Below are 22,633 nucleotides of genomic sequence, written 5' to 3'. Positions count from 1 at the left end.
CCCCCACCACCGAAACTTGGGTCTTTCCATGAACAAACTATATTCTTTATAGGTAAATGTATAGATCTACAAATAACATATTAACTGCATTGTTTTGGCGTCTGGAGAAGAAGATTTTTAAAGATTACCCCCTTTTTCCCCTTGGGGCTGTCCCCCTGGGCCACATGCTCCACATGAACAACTTTTGGTCCCTACCCCCTACGAATGATCCCCACCAAGTTTGGTTGATATCCGCCCACCAGTTCTTGAGAAGAAGATGAAAATGTAAAAGTCTATGCACGACGCATGACGAACAAAAAGCGATCGATCGCAATAGCTCACTCAAGCCTTTGGCTCAGTTGAGTTTAAAATAGACACAATGAACATTACCCACTTCACTAGCAGTTGTTAAGACCACATTTTGAAAACAGTACATGGATCGACCAGTCTCTGTCCTAAAAATAGATCAATTTTTTTTTTCACCAGAAAGCCAGTTTCTGACTAAAGGCAGTTTATTTTGTTACTGATATTTGATCATCTAATATTCAAATTAAATATCAACTAGCACTAATTGACAAAATTTGAAACAGTTAACCAAAATAAACTAACAATTATACCTCAAATGACCTTTTTTTTTGACTTTTGAGGCTTTGACCCTGTCATGTGACTTCAAAGTGTGTCATAAGGGGAAAGTTACCATAGTGCACCTATTATCCAAGTTTGGTTACGATTGAAGTTCAAAAAAGTTACTGAAACTGTAACAGATGGACACATGGAAGGAAGCATGGATGAACATACAGAATTTGGATCGTTTTGTGTCATCACAATATTTGGTGAATACTGCCAGTTGTTTGGGAAAATAAAATCTTCCCTATAATAAGGTTGTTTTTAGGGCAGCTTGAAGTTTCAAAACAAACTCTTTTCATCGACGAGCCCTGTTCTACTTTTAGTGTTGAAGTGCTGCAGTACGTCCTGGTAACAGCTTCATGTTCAACTACAGATGAGCCTGATGAGGCTGACTCTTCAACAAGAATGTAAGTTCCAACTTCAGAGGAGCATTTAATGTATCTCAAAAGAGGAAAAAGCAAGGATATGTACGTAGGCCTATACACCGATGGTAGCTGTCTCTTCTCGTTGGGCTTCTAATCTAACGTTGGAATTGTGTTCAGTTAGGGGCTTGGTGGGAGCTGCAACTACTCTCTCTCTGCCTGAGTTGATGAGTGGTGTCATAGCTCCTCAAGGTCTCCAAACGATACTCAATGAATCCCGAGATCCTTGTCATACAGGTACTCCTGAAATATAAGAATGCATTGTAGGTCAAAGCTTTTTCTCGAGTCTCAACAAATTTCACTTTGGCACAGAGTTGACTATAACTGATGAAGATCTGATAGCAGTAGAAATACATGTAGTGGCATTCTTATGGAAGAAAACGAGAATAGGTTTATAATAAATGAACGGCGCAACTGGCATGTTGGAGCTTACGTTACATTACGTTACGTTGGAGTTTACGTACATCCAACCTAAGTCATGGAATCAGACCAATCTGCACACAAAATTTATTAGACATCTATGAACATGTACATCAAAGATTATCAAAAGCCCCCACATTGCCTGTATATTTGCCCAATGATTTAATTAAGACATAGATGCAATTAATTTCCCTGTAAAGGCCATTTCTTATTTATTTATTTATTTATTTATTTTTTTTTTTTTGGGGGGGGGGGGGGGGCTCATGACCATATCCTGAACAACTTTGGGTCCTTGCCCCCTAACTAAACAAGGATGATCAACTCCTAGTATGGTTGAATTCTGTCCACTATCTCTGGAGAAAAGTTGAAAATGTTCAAGTTTTTGCAAGCTAGATGAATAAGATACCATGTATGTCACTTAAGCTTTCTGCTCAGTAAAGAGGGCTAAAAAGTTGTAGATCACATAAACTTATGAGTATAAACTTACATATCCTTGTGCACCTTGTGTGGTGTCTCACAAAGTGGGGTACTGCATCGCAACTGCCTTGGCTTCAACGCGTCTTTTGCTCACTACTTGGGTATCTGAATTTAAAAAGGAAGCAAGAAGAATGTTAATCATATTCTACGAAGCAAATATATAACATCAAAAAATTGACCCTCATTTTAATCTTTTAAGGGGCTGAACTATTTTCATGTTTTTTATTCTTGGCATTAATTTCTATTGCTATTCAGTACCGCTGTTTCAAGTACATTTATTCATGTGCTTCTTACACCAAATATCAGTTAATACAAATGAAAATTTCATGCAGATGGGTTAAGTGTGGATGTGCACAGTTAGTAGAAAAATACAAGATGTGATTATCCATCGAACTTTATGGCAAATCAATTTCCATTTTTTTTATTCATCATTATTATAATTATATCATAAGTATTAGGACTATTATCATTTACATGTGGCCCAATGGGGCTACCAAGAAAAGAAGTCAGCGCGGAGTCTTGTAGGTACACTCTGTTTACATGTTTCATACAAGTATATCAGTTTCTATTTTTAAATCTATAACCATCACTTCATTTACAACGTTATACTTACCGGTCCCTTCATTTTTTTTTTTGTTTTTGTTTGGGGGGGGGGGGCACATTTTAGACTGTTATTCTCTATATTTGAGAAGACAAAAACAAAAGTGAACAGGCAAATTAGATGGTGCTATATTGCATGGAAATGTATAGTACAAGACATGACAATGGGAAACTGGTTTTCCAGACCAGTATTCAAACAATTGAACTTACGTTGTACAGTTTTCTGCTTCCATTATCAACAAGAAATATGCTACGATGATCTGGATAAGCAGGTGTCTCCTTGGAGCAGTCAGAACTCCTTCCATCAGCTATTGAAGTATCTCCTCCCCCTTGGAGTGATGTGTGTGTTGAATTCCTGGGCAAATACGTAAAATTTAAAGGTTTTACAAATCATACAAATTATGGCATGAGGATAATAGGTCCCTCCAGTTTACATTATAAACTTGAAGTGCAAAATCATTTAATATACATATTTGCCATAAGCAACGTTCAGCTCTACTTACACAACTCAAGACTGACCATAACATGGTTTTCACTTCTGTCGATACAGCAAGTACACATTTTTCTTAAATACGAGTACTAACCTCTCAAGGCTTTCATTTTCAGAGAGAAGGACAGCTCCAAAACTGCTCCATGAAGAATAATTAATACTTGAAAATCATTTCTTCAAACAAAACAAAACCAACAAAGCTTTCAGTCTCTTAATGTAGCCTCTTATGTAATTACTGAGACTCTAGAATGTAAAATAAATGTGAATCAATTTCAAACTAGTCTCCCTTCATTAATCATCGTGGAAAACAACAGAATAGCTTACAGCAGGGTTAGTGCAATGGAAGTCCATATCTCAGAGGCTCCTTCGCTGATGTTGGCCCGGTGTTTCCAGCATTCGTCAACCCTGCATTCAATGGCTAGTCGTTGGCCACATCTGTTACATGTACTTCTTCAATCTGGTGATCTGCACCCTCGTGGTGTGACAGAGACTGTACAGCTATCAATCTGTCTTCGTTCTCCAAATGATGACCCCTATACCGAGTTCCTTTAAATCACCATCACTCCCGAAGAACTGTCATGTTACGTCTTTTTATCTGGAGGAAAGCATGAAAACACAATGTTCAGAAATGGATTTAGAACTCATCTCCACAAGACAATATGCAGTTCCGTTTTGTCCACACAAATACTAAGTGTGCATCAATAGAAAAGCTAGAAATTACTTTTTAGCTACATCGATCAGCATATTTAGAAAGACCCAAAGATGATCTCTGCCAAATTTCAATGCCTAAGGTCACCTGTAACTTTCATAAAAAACAATGTTCAAATATAGTATACGAATAATTTATGAGTTGTGAGTGCATAGGGCACGAATATCGCACGAGGCGCGAGATAAGCCACTGGTCTATTCAACAAGGCGCGTAGCGCCGCGTTGAATAGACCAGTGGCGAATCTCGCGCCGAGTGCGGTATTACGTGCCCCAATGCACGAACAAAATCATAAATTATTCGTTTTATACAACACCTTGTCCACAATCACAGTACTAAATTAGTGACCGCTAACTCAGGAAGGCCCAAAAATAAATGTAACAATCAGGCAGAGAATTGTAAACCACCCTGTGTACTGCTTTCAAACACTCGTCATGATTCGACCACACAGTCACAGGAATCACAACCTCCGCAGGGTCTATACCCATTATACGCTTACGTTAGATCGAGTTAGGCCTGACTGTTGTTAGGCCGATCTGAGATGTCGGTAGATCTAGTAGTAGGTCTAGACTTTGTCTATTTCCGAAAATGATTTTGTATAAAAACACAGAAAAATAATCAAATTACGGTTTCTCAACTTGAAATGAAGTCTTGATTTTGGGATCACTGTGGTCCACGTAGCAGATCAGAGTCAAAAGTAAAAACACAGCAGTAGGTGTAAAGGCCGCGATACATGCAACTAGCTAGGTAAAGTCAGTGCCGTATATTAAGAGAGTCTGGCCAACTCATGAATTGGACGCCATGTCGTTACCCAGCGGACAGTGCGCTTAAGGTTTTAGCGCGTGCGCTTGGGGAACTAGCGTGTACGCGCAGGCGTCCCAAAGGCGCAAGGGACATACTGTCTGCAATGCTTAACTTTTTTTTTCTTAGAGAGGGAGAGAGAGAAAGGGGGGGGGGGGGGGGGGGTAGGTTGGGGGAGGGACATTCTTTCATTCCAACCATGTTGAACAAAGCCAACTGTCATGGCAATCATTCTTACACATCCATATAGACACAAACACAAAGGTACATAAACTTGATGAATAATAGGCATAATTCCTTTATAGGAATATCATGATAAATTGCTGTAAAAAAAAAGGAAGTTACAATGGCGGGGTCATTATCTGTCACCAGACTGTATGCTATAAATATATTGTATTTAGCAAGTTGTCCAGGTAACAAGATTGTTGTATAACAAAATGATATATAAATTTACAATTCTAGCTGTGCACAGACGATAGACGAATTCCACAATTGTTAATGATTCGCACGTACATAACCATCAATTACCATCCTATTTACTCCCATATGTATGAAACTGGCATGAAGGCCTACTAGTACACATTAGTATGTAATTCAAAAGGAATACACTTATGTACAATGTACAACATGGCAACGTCATCGATAAGTGCGTATTAAGGTATGTAAAATGATCTCAAATTGTTTAAAAATAATTTAAAGAGAAAGATCTGAAATTGAACTAAGCACAAGACAGTACCTGGATTACGTTATGAGGGATATCCTCGGTGGCATCCGCACCAAATTAGAACTACACTGCCATGATCATTGAATAGATATGTAGTAAGTAAAAAAACAAATGAAAATGTCCTATACAAGATAACGACGACTGGTAGACCTCCGCCATATTGTTCTCTTAACAGGTCTGGAGTACGTCTTTCCAATGTTACACGAAAGTTTCACATACCTGGTAGAAAAAAAAATGGCGTGTTTGTCACAAAATTTAATGCGTCGAGTGTTTACTTTCCTTAAACTAGGTGTGAATGGATGGAATTTTATTGTTAAAGACTCGCAGACTGAGCAAGTATTAAGGAATTTGAGCATTTTTACTTTGACTAATCTATCTTTATGACAATTCAAATACTTTGAGCGGTCATTTTAAAAATATAGGGAAAATCCTGTCATGTTAGTATTTCACTTGACCTTTGACCATCATAGCCAAAACCTTTCCGTACGTGTCAATTTGGAGTGATGGTGGCATGCCAATACTGTTTTTTTTAAATATATACATTGGGTAATCCCCAAGGTATGGAGGAACTATGTAATAATATTTCAACAATAGATCACACCTGTAGATAGTAGAATTTCAACATTTTCCTAACTTTGATCCTTTGACCTGTAAAATGAATCTCACCTGGAACAGAAACGAGTTGCTACTCGATGACCAGATTTCTGGTCGCACTCTCATTTCCCACTTTTTCCTTCCTTTTGTGTTTGGATCTGCTTTCTCGTCGCACTCCGATTTCCCACTTTTTCCTTCCTTTTAGATCTGTCGGAAAGCGGTGTGCAATTACACTTGTGCCAGGTTCTTTCATGCAACGCCATGCTGCGCAGGAAGGCATGACGAATCTTCAGTTTATCCAGGGAGTCACCTCCCTAGTTTATCGCGGTAAGATAATAATATCAAAATATCTTTCGTGTATACCTTCTACTTCGATAAAGTAGACAACGGCAATGACAATTATAATACCCACTGCACCGTGACCAATATTGGGGACGTCCTAAAGGCAAGCAACATTAGCGCGTAGCTGCGCGAAATGAACAATGGGCACTGCGTGTTAGCTATGCTCGCGCCCGCGTAATTGACTTTGGTAACGACATGGCGCCTGTAGATCATGGGACCAGCTTTTGACCAATCACAGGCTTCAAATCTCATATGCCGAAAACCGAGTTGGCCAGACTCTCTTTATATACGGCACTGGGTAAAGTAGCTGCGCGTACACGTTAATCAGTACTCCGCCGCGCCTGGTATGTGATGTGAGACTTACCGGCAGCGCAGCGCAGCCGGCCAGCACGTACAATGTAGTTTGCTGGCGCTTTGCTACGGGTGTGAGCCACAGAACTCTGTGAGCGGCCATGCATTAGTAGCCCCCCGCGAAGCCATGCTATAGTACCTTCGAGCCATGCAATAGGCCCATGCCAGGGGCCTATTGTATGGCTGTCACTCTCAATGAGTTTGATAGGTATTTTCTATTGAATGTCATGTGACATGTTCTTGGCCAATCACAATTCGACATCATTCTGAGGTGTTGTATAATACCCGTTGTCGTCTGCTAAAAGGGGGGTCGATCTCCATGATGTGTGAGCACGTTGATCTTCAGCTAGAAGTGTGATGTCACAGTGGACTAACACTTAACAGTGCATGCATCGTATTTCTTACGTAGATGATTGCCACACATGACGTGGGAGTGCAATAGCATTATGGTATTCTCCCAGCTGTGTGGGTGCTCGAATGTGGTGGCAAATAAAAGTCCTTTTTACTACATAGGTCATCACAATTATATAAATCACCAAATTTCACCATTTTTTTTTTTTATTACCGTATCAATCGAGATCACCTTCTGGCAACACAGTGTCAGTGATTCGGCTGTCGACTCAATAGCAATGTAGAGTTTCTAGACGCTTCTAGTCTATTGCATTAACCCTATTTCAACTGGGCTATTGGAGACCAAGTTTTTACGGGGGGGGGGGGGGGGGGTCAATTTGACCCCCCTTCAGATCTCGGCCGCCGATCGCGCGATCGCCGCAAAATTTTGCCTGAAAATAGAGCCGGATGTCAACTACAAGATTACACGGTCATACAATAGAAAAAATGTTGATTTTATATTTTTGAATAAATTAATTATGCAAATTTATGCATGAAATTATATTTTTACATATAACTCCAACAAAAAGACTGAAGGATTGCTAAATTTTTGTGTCAGAGTTCCTCAAGACACATCAAACAATTTTCTTTTAAAAAAATAGCGCAGTCAAAATCAGTTTCTTTTGTTTTTTTATTGTTTTGTTAATTTTTCATGTATTTTACTGTTTTTTCGATCTTTTGTTTTCCATTTTTTGTTTGTTTTTTTTTCCAAAATTTGTTGCAGGCACTTTTTCAAGCTTATCTACATTAGAATTGATTAATTTCAATGGTTAAAAGTTGAAATAATCTAATTTATATCAATTAAACAAAAAAACAACAACAAACAAACCACAATTTGCATAGGATTTGCACAGAAATCATGAATTTGAGCTGTTTTCAGGTTGACATGCATATGCAAAACATTACGTAACTTCAAAACGGTGTATTTATACCCGGACATCGCAAATTTGGTCTCAAAATATGCGGGAGACTTCAATGAAAAAAAAGTCATGAAATGACGCGGCAAAATCTTTGCGCCTTGCGGAATCGTGGTGTGAAATGTCGAGAAGGGGGTCAATTTGACCCCCCCCCCCCCCAGTTAAAATAGGGCATATAGCACAGCTTTATATACGTCGATCTCTAACCGTGATCTAAACTCGACCAGACGTCTCCCTCTACATACAATGTACAGTGATCATCTCTGTGTGCATGATGCTATGCTTGTGGATAGTCCATGTAGAGTTCATACCACTGCACTGTAGGCCTAACGTTAGGTCTATAATACCGCAATGAGAACCGGACCTAGGCCCTAGGATATAGCTTATCCTGGAAAACCGTTCAATGTAGGCCCTAGATGTTTAACAGTGGTCTAGGTTCTGCTTCTACTACGTTCTAGGGCTAAATCGTGATATCGGTCCCCTCTCATTCTGCGTGTGTGTCTCCACTAATGCGCAAAGTCTATGGAGGTTGAAAGAAGTCCCCAGCTATAGCGGTGAAGGGTGAGTGGGGACCTAACCGGAGTTCTAGACTACCTACTAATACTAGTTGGGCCTAACCCGTTAGTAATAGTAGGCCTATTTCGCGTTAATGCTGTTCTAGTTGGAATAGAATAAATGAGTAGGGCCTACAATTAACGCCAACGGTTGTGAGACTTGTTTAGACTAACGCCAACGGTTAGATTTTTACAGTTAGACTTAGAGTAAGCCCTACCTCGGTAGAACCCCAACTTAAGTACGTGTAGACTAGACCGTGTCTAACATTACACTGTTAGTAGTTAACGTTAGGCCTACGACTAACGTTCTGGAGAATTTAGACTCAGAGTTTAGTGTGTCCCAATATTTTCTAAAACGCATAGTGTTAACGTGAACTTTTAGAACTCTATTAGAAGATAGCTCCTGATGATCGATGTATCATGAGAGGCATTTTTTCAACTTCGCTCTATACACAAAGTATGTGTATGTGCGTGTGTGCGTGTGTGTGTGTGTGTGTGTGTGTGTGTGTGTGTGTGTGTGCGGGACAACCAAGAGGTACATTATGGGTGTTCAATATCTGTTTCGCTTTATTTAGTCAGGCACTGTGGGGGTAAAAATGACATTGTGGGAATATTTGTCTATGGGAGAAAACAACAAGGTACTCCCACAAGTACCTAGCTAGTTATGTGTGTGTGTGTGTGTGTGTGTGTTTGTGTGTGTGTGTGTGTGTGTGTGTGTGTGTGCACGAACGTGTGTGTGTTTGTAGATTAACAGTAACTTCCGTTTTTATAACCCCTTCTATATAGCAGTATCATTAAAACTTTGACAGACGGGTTGCAGAAGCGGAAATCATAGTTAAGTCATGGATTTCTTCTCAGCCAATTATCAATAACCACGCGATATCCTAAGCTTTGACTAGCCGAGGTAATGACAAAGGCATGTATTTGTTTGGTTTGTGTTCGCGTGTGTTGTCTTTTGCTACAGTCGTGTCAGTAACAATTACAACAACGATGATAACAAAAAACAACACAAATGTCTGTAAGAAGAGCAACTCCATCGCGGTGTCTTTCCATACATCCGGAAAAGATCCACACAGCCCCCCCCCCCCCCAATTTTACCTTAACTGTAAGACTCTATAGCAGGGTTGATTGCTTGGATTATAGAAATGACTGACTGGAGTCTGTGATAAGTATTGATATTGTCAAACTGATACGATAACTGGGGGACTATACTCAAGGTCAAGTTCGAGTTTATTCGTTTTTCCTCACTTTCTTGAGTGACAGAAACAATGCATGTAAATTCATACAGAGAAAACAACAATATTAGTAAAAACTAACAGTATCGATACATATGTATACGGACACGTTCCATTTAACGATCAACATCTGATATGAACGTTATATTTAAGAGATACAGTGTATATTTGGAAATTGCCATCTGTAACAGATCTTTCAAAATGATAATAGTGACAATGCTAATGATGATGATGATGATAATGATGATGATGATGATGAACATTATTCTCATTATTATTATTATTATTATTATTATTTTTGTTATTATTATTGTTATCATTATTATTATTATTATTGTTATTATTATTATCATTATTATTATTATTATTATTATTGTTGTTATTATCATTATCATCATTATTATCATTATCATTATTGTTATTATTATCATTATTATTATTACTATTACTATTATCATCATCATTATTATTATATGTGAAGCGAAACATGCCTCTTTCCATAATACAAATTTGGTGTACGGCTCTCACCTTCCGGCCTCTATTTCCCCGATCGGGTAAATATCTCACAACAACGAAAAGACAGAAAACCCTAAAAACAAACTACTGAGTCACGGAACAGTGACATCTGTTGACGGGGCAAACCAATTGGTCTGACAATGACAGAACTGTTGCACATAATCTCTGGGTTATTAATTGCGCAGAGCCAGATTGTCTACGTGATGATAAGCGTGTTTTAAGGCTTTTACTTTTTCTTTTTTAGAGAGAAAGATGAGAGAGAGAGGGGTTTGAGGGTCAGAGAGCAAGATTGTGTGAGATAAAGGCAAAAAGACACTACCTCATTCTTCTCTTTATACAACCGATGCCTTCATAAACTGACGTATAGGGCGAAACTTAAATCTTTATTACAAAGGATTGGCGCTGCAATCAGAATCCACCCATCAATCAATCAATGACGCTCACTGTAACCATGGTAACAGTTATGACATGAGACAATGTACTTGTGTTACTGAAAACTAACATTCTCATTTATACGTTTTTTTAGATCTGTATTCCAACTAAAAAATAACTTAGAAAAGACGTACAGGCTTCAGATTTTTCATTTAACATTTTCAATAAGGTTCTCGGGTTAATACAATGACGCTCTTAATAATTATAAGGACTTCAACCATAGTATTCTCGTTGCGCAGCCGTATCGTTCTTTCGAGTGTGACTTGTGTATTTCTATAATGTTAAAATAAAATGTCGTTCCCCTTCCAAGCCATCGTATAGGAGAAACATGACTGTACTTGTAAACATCCGTAAATATCGAGTCTTGCTTTTTTTCATTCGAAATTTGTATTGCACTTATTGTGTCAGCAATGCATATTATGATTTGCATGATGAGGCTGAATATTGTGTTCACTTGTAATAATCATTTTGATCTATACATGGTATTGATGTTTCATTCAATTTCGTTGCCGATTAGTTTGAAGACTGGGAAAATATTAATTGTATTCAATCCGGGATGAAGATCACGGAATGTATAGAAGTGTGTAAGTGTGTAGAAGTGACTAAATTGTAAATGTATCGCTTTGTTTTATATATTTATTCTGAATTTTGTAGTGTTGCTGAGATATAGATGCCTTAACCACCGGTATTTTTTTTTTTTTTTTGGATTTTATTTATTGGTTCCTGTATCATCATTGTATATGAGCATACATGTACCTATATATAATTATACATACACATTTGGAGCCGGGATACATATACATCAACTTGAGTTGTTAAAATTTTTTTTTTCATCATTGCCTTTACACAATGTATAGCAGAAACGTATCAGCAATACAACCGTACAATGAATAGTACAGTAGGGCTGTAGCTTACAGGAATCGTATAGTTTTGGTCGAGGTCTAACTTCATATTTCTGACATTTTTGGTTAGATAACGAGAAATCTCTAATGAAATATGAAAGAGGAATTGACAGTTTATTTGATGAAAATTGGTTTTGAAATGGCTGAGATATGCAAAGCAGAGCAAGTCTAATAAAAGGTGGGACCCACCTTTTATTACAATCCCTTCGTTTTACTTTTTTTAGATGTCTCAGCCATGTCAAAACAGCATTTTATCAAATTAGCTTTGAATTCATCTTCGAATGGTATGCTCTGTACTATTTCATAAATTGTTTCTTGGTATCTTTCAAACAGTTAAAAGCCCAATCCTTATCTCCACCAATACTATACATCATCCCTTTAAGCGTGGCTTAATTTGCGCGCAGCCCTCGTACACAATACACCTAGAAAAAATAGGAGGTTGGGATGACTTGCGTAGAGATAGGATAGAAGAAAAAAGAAAGGGGAAGGAGAGGTCTGTTTATACTTTCCACATCACGACCATGGAGGTATTCTTTGTACCTCCAAGCTTTCACTAAAGGCTTACGCAAAGCTATGGTTCACTTGAATCACTGATCAGTAAGGTATGACAAAATATTTCTTATCGAGGTACAGGTGAACAGTTACAGTTTATGGTTGGTTACATGATTACGTAATAGATGAGATAAAATGCGGCGAAATTTCTCCGAAAGAATTTCGTGTATTATACACTGACAATGACAACGAAGTTACTGATATCCAGAGAGCAATGTTGTTTGCACAGCTTTCCTAAAAAGGGAACGTGGACTTCAAACTTCGAATTTCAGAAGTGTGTGTCTGATAGATTTCAGAGCCATCACTGTTTTAGGATTATGTACAGATATAAATGAAATTTATCAGATTGTCTTGTTGGATAAGAATGTATGTCCCTGTTTGATGATATTGAAATAGTGAGAAGAAAGAAGATGGCAACTGACCATTATGTAAGCGAAGCACAAAGAGTGAATTTTGCAAGAAATTGATGTCATTTACCTTAATGAGTGTTTTTTTTTTTTGGCGAATAAAGGATCTGAATGCGATAACCTGAGTTGGTGCATATACATGTACGTGTAGCTTTCTTTTGTATAGAAGTAATATGATATCAGTGTGATGTTTGGAGTTGCCCATACAATGTTGCAATATGAAATGTACGATAGTATCAACGAGTTATACAACATAAGTAAAATATTCTTGGGGACATAATACTTAAGATTATGGAGTATACCAACGTTACGAGACACTTAATCAGAGATGTATTGCACATGAGTGTTCCATTTCATATTTTCATCTATATCACCGAGAAATTTGATACTTTCGTTTTACTCCAATGATCGATATACCATCCACCGTAATATTCAAATGTTGCATTTTATTTCTGTGCTTCTTATTAGGAAAATGAATAGAATTTGTCTTTTTTAAGTTGAGTGATAATCTATTGTTCTTAAACAATGTAGATAATTTCGGTAATTCAGTATTAAGAGTTCTTAGGAGTGAATGAAAATCAGAATTGGAACAGAATACATTGGTGTCATCGGCAAACATGATAATATATACTGTCGTAAAATGGATAAATTTGAAATATCATTTGTATACATTAGAATTTAATTGTAGCGGTCCTATTATGGATCCTTGTGGGACGCCACATTGTATAGGTAATACTTCAGAGTTAACAGATTCATAGTACACATATCATTTTCTATAGATAAGTAATCCTTGAACCATTCTAATGGAATGCTACGAACTCCATAGCACTGCATCATACGTATTATAAGGATAGTGCGGTCAAGAGTTTCGAATGCCTTGCTTAGGTCCATGAAAACACCGATGACATGTTTTTGTTCAGCCATAAGGCAGTCGACACTCAATAATTGGGCTAGTGCCATATCTGTAGAATGAAATTCTTGAAACCATACTGGTCTTGGTTAAGTTTATCATATTGTGTCAAAAAGCATACAGTATGTTATAAACAAGCTTTCCTAGCACCTTAGAAATACTAGGAAGAATAGAGATAGGACGGTGATTGGATACGAGAGAGGAGTCATCTTTTTTGTAGATGGCCTATTGGAGTAACTGCTGCAATTTTACATGCATTCGAAAATATACCAGTTGAGAGGGACAAGTTACAAATACGTACTAAAGAAGTCATTATGCGATAGGTTCACATATACCTTCAATCATATTCATTCATATATCGAAAAGTTTGTATTTGTTTTACAATAGATCGAAAATCCAAGTTAGACGAAATTATGGCACACAAAGAAATAAGTGCAGAGAGAGAGGGAGAGATAGCGGTGGGGGGGGGGGGGGGGGGAGGGGGAGAGAGCTGAATAAGACTCCTGTCCCTGGATCCTTTCTCTTTTTCTTCATATTGATTTATTCATCTATGTATCAATCTATCTGTGTATGTATGTATGTATGTATGTATGCATGCATGTGTGTATGTATGTATGTATGTATGTACGTGTATATTATGTATGTTTGTATGTATGTATGAAGTATGTATGTGTGTATGTATATTGTAGTATCGTACTGATGGATGTTTGTATGTATGTATGTATATGTGTATGTGTGTGTGTGTATCTATGTAGTATAGTTTGTATGTATGTATGTATGTGTGTATGTGTGTGTATCTATGCATGTAGTATAGTTTGTATGTATGTATGTATGTATGTAGTGTGTTCTATGTATGTTTGTATGTATATGTATATATGTATGTAAGTATGTATCTATGTATCTATCTGTCTGTCTATCTATCTATCTATATATTCATCTATCTGTCTATCTATCTATCTATCTATCTATCTATCTATCTATATGTCTGTCTATCTATATGTTTGTCTATCTATCTGTCTGTCTATCCACAATCCATCTATCATGTCTATCAATCTACCTATGATAGCTAGCTAGATACCTGTTTGATTTTCTTGATTCTCTCTTGCCGTATTTCTCTCTCTCTGCAGGCAACTATGTACACATCTCTGCGCTTTGAAATGAAGTGAATATGATTATATTACACCTTGTATTAGTGCAAGATGCGGCAGATATTGATTGTGTCTTCAAGTATAATCTTAGCACATGCTTTTTGTGATACCGAAACCATGCAACAGATCGAACTGGGCGGGGCTTACATAAATCAGTAGATCTCAACAGCGCACAGTGACCGTGAGCCGCCGTATATTATGCAGCTTTGCAACATTTTGAAACTACTTTACAGCTACTCTTGTATCATAACATACGATGGCGATAATGACAATGATTATGACAGAGATAATGATCATTGTAATGATGGTGATCGTGATGTTATTGTGATGGTGATGACGTTGGATGATGGTGATGATGATGAGGAGGAGGATAATGGTAATGATACATCATTATTGATAACAATGTTAGCAATGATCATGATAATATTAATAACAATAATGATAATAATAACAATGATAATGATGATAACAATAATAATAACAATAATAACAATAATAATAATTATTATAATGATAATAATAATAATGATAATAATGATAATGATAATAATAATAATAATAATAATGATAATAATAATAATAATAATAATAATGATAAGAAGAAGAAGAAGAAGAAGAAGAAGAAGAAGAAGAAGAAGAAGAAGAGGGCACCGGCCGACATGACAGAAGACGTGAAAGAAGCAAAGAGACAGATAAAATATCATTTAGAACGAATCAAAACTCATTATGCACTTACAGCTTAGTAGCTTTTAGCAGAGCTCCACTGAGCACAATGACTCTCAACTGTAATGTTACTCTCCTTTCCGAAACTACAGCAACTTCCTATTCAATGTCGCGAGCAATAACAGCAGCAATGAGTCTGGTTTTAAAGACGATAATAGCAGTGATAGTAAAATACGACAGTGATATAGTAATAATGATGATGATGATGATGATGATGATGATGATATCAATCATGATAATGATAATAATAATAATAATAATAATAATAATAATAATAATAATAATAATGATTAATAATAATTATAATAATAATAATAATGATAATGGTAATGATAATGATAATAATAATGATAATAATAATAATAATAATAATAATAACAATGATTAATAATAATAATGATTATAAGAAGAAGAAGAAGAAGAAGAAGAAGAAGAAGAATGATAATAGTTATGAAGAGGATGAAAGAGGAGGCTCAGAAACAGAAGCAAGAAAGGACTGATTAAGGCAGTATTAACCGAATCAACGATCATAACAATGACGTTGGGTGTGAATCCTATGCGTAACACTCATGCAGCTATCAAGGCAGTATTAACGTTACCCTTCCCTTCGAACTCTTAACCACAGAATAATTCGCGGGACAGTGGCATTGTGTTTGCTGGCCCATATAATCAGATATCTCCTCTTTGCCGTCACTTCGTCACCACTGAAACATTTTAACTGGGGCTATTGGCGAAGCACTCGCGTTAGAAAAAAAAAAAGGAGCAGCAAAACAAAGCAAAAAAGGGGGAGAAACTGGTTAACCTGAAATTATGGAAAATGTCGCAGGGTGAATCATGACCTTCTTTTCGTGCGATCGAGGCCTGGTGACTAAACCGTCAGTTTGTAACTAACCCCTAGCCCCGTTTCCTGCCGCAAATAAGTTGTATGGAACAGCACGTCAATACGTCAATAGCGCACAGCGCACGAGAGGACGTTCTGCAAATTGTCCTGTGCATGCAGTTGGCTCAGAGCTGCTAGCATTGCACGGGGATCTCTGATGGTAAACACGCGCTGTAACTGAAGACTCGCCACAAGGACTCCGTGCGGAAAAGCCATATTTGCGTTAAGTCCTTTGATTTCACAAAGACTAAATGCCTTCCACGTTCAAACATTTTTCATATTTTGTGCGTCGTGTCGTTTGCATTCTGGAAAACAAGCTGTGTAAAGTGTAACCCTTCGCCATGACGCTGTTACGGATTACTCGGACTAAGCCCAAAGTTCTTTTCGGCCTTTTCACCATCATACTGTTGTCTTTTGCAACAGTTATAATCATGGTGGATCTCACATCTAGCATAGTCAGCCCGGGTAAGAATGATATCAAACCGATATTACACTTTCGACATGAAGTAATGCTGGATATCATGTTTGCATATCGATGATTCAAGCCTTTCACTTTCATATTTCTCGGTGTAGAGAGCATTAACCTCTTTGTTGTTACTTCTAATGTTGCAACTTTTTTCCATTGCACGTTATAAACGTGCAGGAATTATTAGTTCTTCCTTGCGTTCTCAAAAACCTCTACAGTCACAGACAACCATACAAAGAGAAATAAGTTTGAGATGGGCAACGAGCTTCCTCTAGGCTGTTCTCGTGATTTTGACCACCCCCCCCCCCCGAAAAAAACAAAAATCTGAAATTACAAATATCTTCATTCATTATGTCTTGAGCTTCTCATAGTCATATAGTATTTCTCTTTATTGCCCGTAACAATAGAGAACACATACACACTTGCATACACACACGCACGAACACATAACTGATGAATAATTCTTTTGTTCTAGAGGCCACCTATGTATAGGAGTATTGTATACTTCAATAATGTGAATTATGTTTCCTGCTATCAAACCACCTCTGTACTATACACGCGGAGTTAAAACGTCTTAACTGTATTTGGTTATAATTGTTGTTTTGTGCGAGTTTTGCCTAGAGTGCTAGGAAAAAATATTTATGAGCATCTGTTGTCTCATGAAGTTCAAGTCTTATACACATAAAACTTTAGTATTATTCTTGGCAGTGAAGTTCCGTGAAAGCCTCTGACTCGCGAACAGCGCCTGTAGTTCAAAGCTGCCCCTTTCTTCACCATATAGCTCCATATCTTTGCAGCAAGAAATCTTTCTGGGCAAGTCTTTCTTCTACAAACCAACTAACATCTCGATATTGGGTATGGGTGTCAAGACAAAATATACAAAACTCCAACTCGTCACAAATATCTCCAACTATAATATATACAAACGGATTTACCTATAAAAGGAAAAGCAGGCTTTCCTTGAAAACCATATTTTCTTTTTTAAATTGCTGAAGGGGGTATCTCACTGAGCGGCGAACGTTTGCGAACGTTGCGACTTTGGGATTTCGCCAGGGTTCGTAAAGGGTTGCAAAAGGTTCGTTAACAGTTGCAAGAAAGTTTGCAAACGGTTTTTATTGTCGCAAACAGTTTTTCTTGTCGCAAAGAAATTTTGAACTTGTTAAAAATTTCTTTGCGAACCTTTGCGAATTTGTATTTTCGCTAACAGTTGCAAACATTCGCAAAACACTCGTAAGAATTCGCAAACGGTCGTAATACGGTGTCGCTAACATTTTTATTTGATTTGCCACTGCTAGCGAACAGAGTAACCATATATGGTTCCTATACAAAAGCTCCTGAAACAGGCAAGGTTCCACTCTAAGAAAGTTCTTGAAGCTCTTGACAACTCCATCATGTAATTGCTGCAAAAGCTTTTCATATTGACTAAAGTCTGTCCTTAACAACCACTCTTTGACCCAAACAGTCTTTCTTTTCTTCTTCCTTTCTTGTTTTTCTTTATCTTCTTTGTCTTATGCTGCACGATAGCTGTAGCAGCAGCCTGGCAAAGCAGCTCTTCAAGGATGCAGCACGTTGAGCCTCTTCTTGGCAGAAATTTATTTTCATATACTGGAAATCCATCTTGAACGGTTGTCACAAGAGATCTGAATTCAGTGGAAGGTTATACGTTCGTTTTATGGGTCTGTATAGACATAATCGCCTGGTATTTTTCTAGGTCCCAGAACATTCGCAAATTGTCGCAAAATATTTGCAAACAGTTGCTAATATTTGCAAAACTGTCGCTAACATTTGCAAAATTGTCGCTAACATTTGCTAACATTCGCTAATAGTCGCCACCTGTGTTTCGCAAACACTTTCGCAAACATTCGCTGAAGTGTTGCTAATTGTCGCTAAACATCGCTAAAAGTTGCTAACTGTCGCTAATGGCAGAAGCGAACCTTGATTTTTCGCAAACATTGTATTCGTCAGAAAAGTTGGCGAATCTCAAATTCGCTACGTTCGCAAACGTTCGCCGCTCAGTGAGATACCAGCTTTAACGAGTATTCTGGGGTTTCTATAAATCTTTGAGTTATGCATGGATTTGAATTGATCATGAATTTACATGTGGAATGACTGTGATGTGTATCGGTGTTTTGTTTTGTTTTTTCATCGTGAATCTCCTATACACCTCAGAACTTTGGAAACAACAACAACAACAACAACAGCAAGAACAACAACAACAACAACAACGCGGTAATTGTGTCTTTCTTTGCGAGAACAAGGCTAACACTTAATACGCTACTCTGGTTAAAAACGCAATCATGTTCTCATTAGCTTGTTAACATTTGAAGGGTTTGTTTGCAAAAACCGATAAGTCCATTTTTGAAGATTTTGAAGTACGATCTTTGTCATAAAGTACAAAATAATACCTTTTAGATGATTTATTGATCACTTCATATAAAGGTATATTTTTTAAGTTATGGTCAAAAGAAGCAAAACATTTCTTATTATTCTCCTTATTTTTCTTGACCTTTAATCGCAAATATCTCCATTTGGCAAAGTATGGACTTATCGGTTTTTGCAAACAAAGTCTTCATTTGTTGTCAATATTATCATCATTAATCTCTAAATTCTTTAGATTGAGATGGGGAACCAATCCAAAGTTAGATTGAAAATCTCAATCTAACAGATTTAGAAGTCAATCTATTTTCAAGTTTGATTTTGGATTGGATTGAATTCCAATCTAAGGAATTTAAATAGTACTATTACTATAGTTACTATCATCATTATTAGTTATTATCACAAATATCTTCATCGTCATTATCACTATTAATGTTTATCATTATCATCATCATTATGATTATAAGTAGTAGTATAAGCATGCACCATTATCATGCACAAGTTCTACTGCTTTTACAGCCTGTTAATGATTTCGCACTTGGCTTTGATATATGAAGGCCTTATCCATTAAAAAAAAACACTATAAAGTCTTGGTATAATACAAACAGACATGCTATAATTGGTTGGTGTCCAGAAGAAATTCAGATTGTCTCGTGTGTAATAAAAAATGAAGTTTAATGTTCAATTGTTCCAACTGATGGCAACGCTGGTGTATTTGTGTTTCGTTTGTTGTGTGCCTGTGTGTGTATAGTGTATGTGTGTGAGCGCATACATTGTGATAATAAAATTATGTACTCACTATATAGCACGTTAAGAGCATCTCCGTGCAATTTGAAAAGTGTAATGTGTATATAGGTCTTGTTGTAAGATATATCTTGGTGAGTATTAGGCTTATTATACCTGCGTGCTTGCTAGTCTGTGCATATATACCCGTGTTTGTGTGTTTCTCAGGGCGGGGGATGACAATTCTTTTCTTTTCTCAGGGTTTGCTCTTTGTATATCTAGCAATATTCTTGTATGGACCTATGAATAGGTCCTGTAGCTGAACGCTAAATTCATGTTTTTTTTTAGGTTACTACAACGATTTACTTTAAGAGGTTCATCGTACAGCATAGACTATGATAATATTGAGACAGATAACCCGTTTATATGTGACACTCTCCACGCATATTTTGTTGATTGCCGCTCTACACGCAAGAAAATGTGTCTGTCACAGTGAATTCCTTTGTCATCTTCAAGTGTCGACGAACAGCAACCTACATGATAGAACTTAAGGTAGAATCATTATACAAAAGTAGTAATATCAGCAATGATAATCGAAATCGTCACAGTTTGAAAAAAAAAAACTCTGGGAAGGTTTTTCACGACATATCATGACACACTTACAAATAATGTCTTGCGAATGTGGACACCTTAAAAATCACAACGGTTCGATCGTGTTTTACCACTCATCAGCACTTTTTAATTTTGTGAGTCTATACTTTTCAGGTTCGGCAGAATCTATATATTCAACTGTTCCGTATGATATTACGGACATAAAACGGTATGACTGTTCCTGTTCTCCACACTAGGCTTTTGTTGGGACCTACACTCAACAAGCTTTGCTTTTTAGTAGGTTCCATCGTATTTCTCTTTAGCATTCTTTTGATTTGGTTGAAAATGACACATCGACCGCGATGTACTATGTTGTATTTCTTTTTGGATATATCCAAGCTGGACATTCTGTATTATCATATTTTGTTATATTATGTATTTTTTCATCGAGAAGTACGAAATAAACTAATTGAAATATGGGCATGCATCCTTTGTAATCATAAAATGTTTGTATACCTTTCTAGTGCTTATAAATCAAACTTTCGTGATCCATGTACAAGTTGTTTTATACATCTTCTTTAGATTTTATGACCTCCACTTGAAACCACCATGCTGGCTCATAAAGTAATTGGCTTTCCCAATTCGTTCGCTGGCTGGCTCATCTTAGTATAACATAATACTCTTTGTTGTCCGTGCTCTACAAACGGTCGCCATGCATTTGTTCGCAAGGTGGTTGATAAAGAAAGAAGGCAGGCATTCTTATACTTCTATCCTCATTTAGGCCATTGTCCGGTCACATTATAAATCAAAGCCTGAAGACGGACACAAGTCTAATCGGCACTTCCTGCCCATACTCTTACACTGCGGCAGAATTCTTACGAGTGCTATACTAACACTGCATGCGAACGCTTTCCGTGCCAGTGCGCTAATCGTTCCCTGTCGCACTTGCTTCTCTGTATGATGTGCGCCCAAGAGTATTTTTAGACCAGACGGGATATTTGGTAATGCTGTAGGTCAGTCGGCAGATGAGGAATCGGATAAGGAATTTCATATTTAGTAATGAACTGCACAGTTCCTACATCCAAACAAAGTCTTGTTTATAAGTACAGTTTTCATCGTTCATATACTGGAATCTGATCAAGCGCCAAGTGTTATACATAAATACAGCAGCTTTCGGTCACCAGTCAACGTCAACGCATACCCTCTATAGACTTGAGAAGTATATGAAGAGCTTACTTCCAAGAGGCGCTAAATCCATCATTTTCAATGGACTTAGTGCCTTTTGGAAGCAAGTATGAAGAGTTTTATTGCAAAATGGGCTAAGTGCCATTTTTACAAATCTAAAAATAATTCTATCAGCACATAGAGCAAACTAAACCTTTCCAGTGATACCTCACTTGGTACATAACAAAGAGTATTCTAGAAATATAGTTAGAAATTCAAATTCAAATAGAAATTCTAATTTATTTTTCATCAAAGTTTAATGAACAGAGAAATTATATAAGCAAAACATATTTGTAATAATTGCAAAAACGTAAAGTAACAAAATACATGTAAAATAAGTAACAGAATTAAGAAAACATAATTGTATTTTTTGATATACTTAATAATGTACAGTACAAATTAGATAAAGATGGGAAAGGAAATGGAGGGTCACATTAAAAAGCAAAGTTTGTACGATGTGGGATCCTCAGAAAATACATAAGAAAACGAATAATGAATTAACGAATCTACAAACCGATATAAAACAAAATCAAAAGAACCAATGTCAACTGACATGAAATCAAGTAAGGGATGAAAAAAGAAAAAAAGGAAAAAAGAAGAAAAATTGAAACTAGAACTCGTGTCTTCGTGGAGACAAGCAAACTGGATTCCATGATGTAAGAGTAATTATAAGATACAACCTGGATTGAATATATTGCAAAGAATTGTATACATAAACCGATAAGAATGCAGAAGAGCGGATATAATAGAAGGAGATAATAGACAAAAGGGTATATACCGTACAGTAACAGGAACATCTGGGGAGGACTTGTGTTTGACAGATTACTAAGTATTTTTCGCTAATAGAATAAATATTAATATGTAATTGTTTGATATTCAAAGAAATGATGACTTGATTGAGATTATGAAGCCAACTTAATTCCGTAGTATATAATAAGATTTCAATTAAAAGAAAAATATTCTTAAAAGAGCTCAAAGTGTTAGCTGTTATCATATTGTTATGAAGTGATTTCCAATACTTTGGTCCATCGTAGATGAAGGTGTTCTGAGCCAGCAAAGTTGGCAAAAATGTCAAATGGAATTAATTTTATCGCCTTGTTGGATATGTAGTTGTGAATGGATTGATATTATCGAAACATTGTTGCAAATATATT

The 22,633-nt window shown here is 36.9% G+C and overlaps 1 protein-coding gene and 1 long non-coding RNA gene across 2 annotated transcripts in view; one reads left to right on the top strand and one right to left on the bottom strand.

Moving 5' to 3' along the window:
- Window positions 1–624: 624 nt before the first annotated feature.
- LOC139742760 (uncharacterized) lies at window positions 625–3,835 on the bottom strand. Its single transcript, XR_011711719.1, has 4 exons — window positions 3,340–3,835; window positions 2,736–2,880; window positions 1,936–2,030; window positions 625–1,271 (listed from the first exon to the last, which is right to left on the bottom strand). It is a non-coding gene; the product is annotated as an uncharacterized lncRNA (long non-coding RNA).
- A 12,347-nt stretch (window positions 3,836–16,182) lies between these two features.
- Window positions 16,183–22,633, top strand: part of LOC139742751 (beta-1,4-N-acetylgalactosaminyltransferase bre-4-like) — a 46,480-nt gene continuing 40,029 nt past the window's right edge. The window contains exon 1 of the mRNA XM_071653272.1: window positions 16,183–16,564. Coding sequence (XP_071509373.1) covers window positions 16,441–16,564 — 124 coding nt within the window. The 5' untranslated portion in view covers window positions 16,183–16,440. The remainder of the gene's footprint in view (window positions 16,565–22,633) is intronic.

Source organism: Diadema antillarum, unplaced genomic scaffold (genome assembly GCF_040938485.1).
Source record: "Diadema antillarum isolate AM-2024a unplaced genomic scaffold, OU_Dant_1.0 seq00001018_RagTag, whole genome shotgun sequence".
In the NCBI taxonomy this organism is placed as follows: domain Eukaryota; kingdom Metazoa; phylum Echinodermata; class Echinoidea; order Diadematoida; family Diadematidae; genus Diadema; species Diadema antillarum.
This window is presented reverse-complemented; position numbering and strand designations above follow the sequence as displayed.